The 6,683-nt window shown below is 49.8% G+C and overlaps 1 protein-coding gene across 2 annotated transcripts in view; it reads right to left on the bottom strand.

Moving 5' to 3' along the window:
* Positions 1 to 3,796: 3,796 nt before the first annotated feature.
* The window catches only part of RBM6 (RNA binding motif protein 6), a 57,546-nt gene continuing 54,659 nt past the window's right edge, over positions 3,797 to 6,683 (bottom strand). For both annotated transcript variants that reach the window (XM_054640168.2, XM_054640167.2), the window contains exons 22-23: positions 5,802 to 5,913; positions 3,797 to 4,094 (exon numbers count right to left, since the gene is read on the bottom strand). In XM_054640168.2, the coding sequence (XP_054496143.1) occupies positions 3,969 to 4,094; positions 5,802 to 5,913 (238 nt within the window). In that variant the 3' untranslated portion in view covers positions 3,797 to 3,968. The remainder of the gene's footprint in view (positions 4,095 to 5,801; positions 5,914 to 6,683) is intronic.

The following is a 6,683-nucleotide window of genomic DNA, read 5'->3' as shown; positions in this document are numbered from 1 at the left end:
GACCAGCCCATCCTTCCATTGTGTGGGACAGGGGACTCTGTCCCTGGGGGGCAATGCTCACAGTCCCAGCTTCCTCACAGCACTCCCAAGCACTCCACAGGGAAAGAGGTGCTTTAACTTTAACAGCTGGACAGGACTGGCCTCCCTCAGGCTGCAGAAAGGGCAGAGCAGCACAGACCCACACACCCACCAGCAGTAGTTTGACCAAACCACAACCCATTCAAAATGTGCTGGCGAGAAAAATCCACATGAAGCTTGGACAATTGTGTCCATGCTTATCCCAGATATTCTGGGCACTGTGTGACTGACTGTAGTGTCATTCATCTTCCTTTGAAGCTTTGTGCTACCAGAAGGAAGTCCATTAAAGTGCAGCTTCACAAAGATTATACTTGGTGACATTTGAAAGCATTAATGTCCCCAGTAGAGGAACAAAGAACAGAATGGTCTTTGTATGGATATGGATAAATAAGGAAATGGAAAACCTACATTAAAACGAGGGCATGATTTGAGCAACAACCTCCTCTGAACACTGAACTCCTGTTTCTCAAGTCTTAAAACATGAAATGAACAAAATTGTTCATCATATTCATCTGGTATCTGAGGGGTGACCCCAGCCTTGTCCTCCTTCCAGCACGCCCCTCTCCCTGAGGCAGGTCACTGCTGCAGAGGGAAGTGCATTCCCTGGCTTCTCTCCTTCCCTTTCACAAACACTTCCCTCAACCCAACTTACTGTTGTTTTTCTATTTACAAAGCACAGCTCCAGCTCTTTACATAAATATGTTTCACTGAAAAGGGCCTGAGTCACAGCTGTATCAGTATTAATATGAATAAATATTGGAAATCTAAGACTATCTACTTGCTTTACATTGGAAAAGAGTGGAAAAAAGAAGCTCTTGCTCCAGAACCTCTCAGATGTCTGAAGTAGCCTCCTGCATCCCAACCTGTGTGACTGATAGATCTGAGAGATCAACACTCCCTTGGGCAGGGGTCAAGGCAGAAGTGCCTCCAACCCTCTAAATTATGGATTTAACCTCTCCTTTGGTTCCACTCACAGTCCAAAGCTCCTGTTGCCTGTTCCTTTTAAATTAAATAATCCCTTTAACCCCCTTGTTCTGCCTTTTCTCCCTGGGCTTTTTGCACACACAGTTCCATTCACCCCAACCTTAGTGCTGGTCATGGGTCACCCCAGTCCTCCTCCTGTGTCTAACATCTGCACACCAAGCAACTGCCCACAGGATTTACCCTGTGAGTTGTTCCAGTCCTCTTATTAGGACCTTCCAAAAATAAAAATAAATTGTAACTTGAGCCATACCCATCGCCACAGGATGGCACACAAGGCAATGTGCTGAGCACAGCCACAGCAGAAGCTGTGTGGTGAGTAATCTCTGAAATAAAAGCAAAAGAGTTATAAGATGTAAAGGTAGCTGCAATTCAGCCACAGCTTTGGGTCACCATCCTTTGAAAAATATTAAAGACATCAAAACCACTGCACCAAGGATAAATAGTTGGGCTTTCTGCATCACCAACTACGCTGCTGTTTTTCCCAAGAGAACATGATGTTTTCTGGTTTGGTGCTTCTTTGTAATGCTTTTAGCTTCTCACTCTATTTGTCTGCTCCAGTTTGTGAATAACCTCGTTCCAGTCACCTCAACCAGCCCCAGAGGAGGGCTCCATGTCCCCTAACCCTGGATATCCCCCTGCAGATGCACAGCATGGGTGGATGCCATGCCTATGGAGAGATGTGTGTACAGTCATTATACACACACATCTTCAAGGGAATACACTGGAGCTCACTCTGGATTAACCTGGGGAAGTGGAATTTCAGGAATTAAGTCAGTATCTATCCAGGGGATACCTTGATTTTCCATGGGCTGGCACCAGAATACTTCCTACAGTTCAGGTGTTCCCAAGCCACACACAGCACATCCCCAGGAATCCCACACCTGTGGGAATAGCACTGTGTTGCTCTGACCTTTTATGACACAAACAATATTCCCGATTTCCCATAAACATTTACTATGATCATCAAAATAGTAGAAGCAAACACACCAAGTATTTCTATGATTAATGCAAATAATGGGAGGTATATCCACCACCACAGACAGAAAAAGAATTTCTCTCGATTGGAGACGGATACATTCTGCAAGTAGATATTTTTAATTACTTTTTTTCTCATTTTCACAGCAGTCTGTTCCTGCTCCTCTTCTGTTCCCGACTTAAGCCCTGGCAATGGGCCTGCAAGGAAAGTGTTGTGTTGCTTCTCCTTTCAGACATGCACATCACAGATTAGAAGCAAGCAAGCACACGACTAAGCCAAGGAACACACATTATTTAGTGTGGTCCATCTGTCCAAGGGAAGCTGCTCTTACATTTATCTGCTTTATTATCTTCTAATTAATCACGTATTATCAGTCATTAACATGCTCTCACTAAGATGCATGTATCCACTTAGCAAATTAATAAAATCAGCTAATGAGTTCTCACATTTGGCAGCTGTGAAGGCTCCCTCTGGCTGTCTTGGTGTTGTGTGGGTGCTCATTTTTGGCACACCCAGGTGTCTGACACACCCAGGTGCAGGACAGCCTGAGCTCCAGCTACCAGTCTGCACCCAGATTCCCCTCTTCCCTCCCTGCAAATGATGCCCCATCACAGTCATATTTCTTCCCCCTTTGTGCATGGATAATTTCCAGACTTGACAGCACCACCTTGTTATGCCACCACCATTTCTCCCTGAGTGGGAGTTCATCCCCAGGAGCCCATCACCTTCCTCACCCATCCCTGACATGCCTGGGGCTCCCAGGAGGACTGATGGCCCCCATGCACTCACCAGCACCATGCACACCTCCACCAGCCCTGGGTGCAGCACCAGGGGCCACAATACTGCAAAGGAGTCCACCACACTCCTCTGGCACTGCCTGTGCCAGAGACAAAGAACACAACTTGGACAGGTGTTCTGCTGCCTTTGGAAGTTGTCAGCTCTTGCAGGTGGCTCTTCACCTCCAAATCCTGCTGTCTTCAGCTTCCACATCTCCTGCTTTCCCTTCTTTGGAGCATTTGAAAGCAGTGTCAGGCCCTGCTCTCTGCCACATGAACAGGAAGGTGTGGTGGGCACCAGCTCCCCATCAGACACAAGATCTGCTCCCACCAGCCAGGGCCATTGGCATCGTCCTTATCCCTGCAGGCCACACTCACCCCTGTCCCTGCTCTGCTCACACTCAGACTTTCCTGTGCTTTGGTCAAACTGCCCCTGCTACAAATTCCTGCCCAGGAGCTGCCTCCACACCTCCCCACAGCAGGCCAGCAGCACCTCCCTGGCTTTTCCTCTGCTCCCCTGACACCCTGGGCCAGCATGGCGATATCCCCACCAGGGTCCCCCCACAACACTGCCACCAGATCCAGCCCACCACACGTGGAACGCCCAGCACTAATGAGGTCACCTCCAGCCATTAAGCTCCTGCTAGTTAATGAACTCCACTGACCTCATCAGTTGCCAGGATGAATCCCACAGAGATCACTCCTGCTCCTGAATTCCTCCCAGGCCTTGGGGCCATCTCCTGCTCCCAGCTCCCACCCAGACACAGGACTACATGGCACCAGGGGCATCTGTCCCTGAGATGACAGGGAACACACTGCAGGACAGTGGCACCACTGGTAGGGTCTCCAAGCTACCAAACCTGTTCCAGTCCCACTGGCACAGCAACAACTCCCACTGACCTCATCAGCAGAGAGCAGAACACAATGGGAACCTTTCAAAGCACCATGCTTTTAAAACACACCACTTTAGCCACAAGACAAGCACTGACAAATTTTCAGTTTTATTAAAAAAATTCTAGCAGCAAAACCTGTAACAATTCAAAAAACAAAACCAAAAAAAAAACCAAAAAAAAGAAGAAGACCAAACCTTCGAAAGAACATGACACAGAAAAAGATGGAGATGGAGAGAGACAGATCTGGGGCTGCTCCACCGTTCACTCAAGTTCCTTATAGCGGGCAAACATGACCCTGCGGACGGCGTCGCGGTAGGTCTCGTTGGACTGCCTCTTGGGGGGCTTCCCTGGGGCCCCCAGCCCAGGGCCCTTCCTCCTGTTTTCTGCCTGCAAACAGACACAGCTTGTGTTAGTGATTCCTCCTCCCATAAATAAAAAGCTTCCCTGGGCTGCTCCAGGAGTGCTGACTGCTCCTGTGTGGATCCACGAGTGGAGGAAGAGCAAGCGCTCGGTGTTCCTCCTAAAGCTCTTTGGGAAAAACTACAGAGCCTTTGTGGGCAACAAAGGCAGCCAGCAAATGCCCAGTGGGAATCAAACCCCAGGGATCAGCCATGGAGGAGCAGACAGAGGAGTGGGCAGCCAAGGGTGGGCAGCCAAGGGTGGGCAGCCAAGAGGCAGCGCTGGTAGCCACGGGTGAGCCAGGATTGAACGCGAGCAAAGGAAAGCTCTGGGCTCCTGGGGAGCTGTTTGCAGTTTGCCTGCATTGGCACAAGCTCAGCTGTTCTCTCTAACAGAGCTCCTATGGGCACTGGTACCTCGCTTGGAATTTCAACCAGTTTTGAAGGACTGGCTTCTGCAGCCAGCAGCTGAATTATTCAGCAATACCTGCCTGGAGTTAGCCCAGGAGAGCAGGCCTGAGGCTGGAATTTTCTCTGACTTTTCAGTCCAACCTACCTGAATACCAGAGACCTCACCAGCTGGGCCAAGAGATCAGAGTTGTGTGGGGCTGGCATGGTCACATGGCTTTGCCCAGCATGACTTGGAGGTGAAAGGCAAGCACATTTCTTCTGGCCTTTCTATGACCTGTAGGAGGGCTGTGCTCTGCCATCAGCTCCCCATCCAGAGGGGGAGCCCTGACAGGAGCTCAGACCTCCCAGAGTGTGGCGCTGGAGCTGGTCCTGGGCACAGGGACCTCACCACGAGGAATGAGCAGCAGCTGGGGACCAGTTCCTGTGTCTGCACTGAAGAGGGACTCTTGCCTCATGTATATGGGCTCAAGCAAACATGCGTCACAAAGCCTCAAATATTTGCTTTAATGATCTACTTGACTGCAGGCTGAACATCACCCTGTGAACCCTGCTCCAAGCTGCCTGTCCCTCAGCAGAGAGCTGAGGACACCACAGCACCTGGCCAGCCCCAAACCTGCCCCCAGAGAGAGCACGGCGCTGCTTGTGTGGCCCTGGGCAAGGCAGAGCAGACCCTGCCCCAGGCTGCCTCTCTGATAAATCCTCTGGAGTAAATGAAGGTCCACTGAGAGACCAGCCTGCTGCAGAAGGCAGGATCTACCTGACCCTGCCTGTCCCTGACATCCTTTGCCCATGGGCCTCTGCTCCTTGTCAGGTGCTATATCTTGGTATTATCATCTGATGTCCAGAGTCTGCAATGGCAGCAAGAGCCTCACAAGTGCTAAGCAGTGCAGACAAAGAGCATCTTGGGCCCTGTGGCTTTGGCTATGCTCACAACTCCCCAGGGGAAGTTCATCTTTTTCCTCAGCTCACATCACTGCAGAGAACCGAGCTGGTGGCCTGTTCAAACCCCAGCCTGGCTTTGAGCAGGTACTAATGAGATGCTCATACCCTTCCTGCTCACTGTTACTCCATTTTCAACACCTCCAGATCCATATAAATTCTAACCTTGTTCTACAGCCAACATACTTGCAGCCCCTCCCAGCCTGCAAAGTTCATCAGTGCACACATATTATTCCATCAAGCAGGTGCTGAGATTTGCAGCCTGACTTGAACTCCCTCCAGCTGTCCTGGGAAACATTATGGGCTGCAGGACAGTGGTGTGCTCTGAAAGGCACGGAAGACTCACCTCCACTGGTGATGCTGTGCCCTGCTGGTTGTGGCCAAAGCCCTTCTTCCAGCCTGGAGACTGCACCATTCGGTTCCCTTTGTTGTTACTGTCAAGCCTTGGGTCATAGTCACTGCAAAAGAACCAGAAGCAATTGTCCAGTCTTGCAATGCTTCAAACACACACCAGGGATTTTTATTCTGCTAATAGAACCTTCATTGACATTTCAGTCTCTCATGAGGGATTTCCAAGTTTATTGTCAGAAGCACACCGCCTAAGGAAACCACCCGGGCAGATTCTGTGTGCAGGGCTCACACACCTCTGACTGCACAATTTCTTGTCCCACCTCAGGGGGAAATACACCAGGGCACAGGAAATGAGCTCAGACTCCAAAATATTTACAGTGTAAGCAAGCCAGGAGCCTTCTGTGCTTGTATTTCCTAATTAAAATCTTAGCAATAGCATGAAAGCGAAGTCCAATCCCTGCTGCTCTGTTAGATCTTTCCTTTCTCCCAGTGCTGTGGTCATGGAGCTCAACAGATGCAGTGTTGATTCGGACACTCTTTCTCCCACCTCATTATTCATCCAAGACCATTATCCAAAAGCCACAGTTTTGAAAACCTCTCAGCATAAAAGACTCTTCCTTGAGACAATTTCTACTTTCTGGCTGCTGGTGACACTGTGCACAAACTGTTTTAGTTTATCTACAGCTATTCCAGGAAAACAGAGGGAAGAGAAGATGTGGATGTTTAAACTGCAAGACACAGAGGACAGGTCTCACTCTGAGGTGCCGTGCCAGAAGAAACAGGCACATAACCAGTTCCATCCTCAACACATGGCTGGCCGCTCCCCAGCCCACTGAACACGCGAGCTCACAGCAGGCAGGCCTGTCGGGAACTTCAC

The sequence above is a fragment of the Agelaius phoeniceus genome, chromosome 11, assembly GCF_051311805.1.
Source record: "Agelaius phoeniceus isolate bAgePho1 chromosome 11, bAgePho1.hap1, whole genome shotgun sequence".
Classification (NCBI taxonomy): domain Eukaryota; kingdom Metazoa; phylum Chordata; class Aves; order Passeriformes; family Icteridae; genus Agelaius; species Agelaius phoeniceus.
This window is presented reverse-complemented; position numbering and strand designations above follow the sequence as displayed.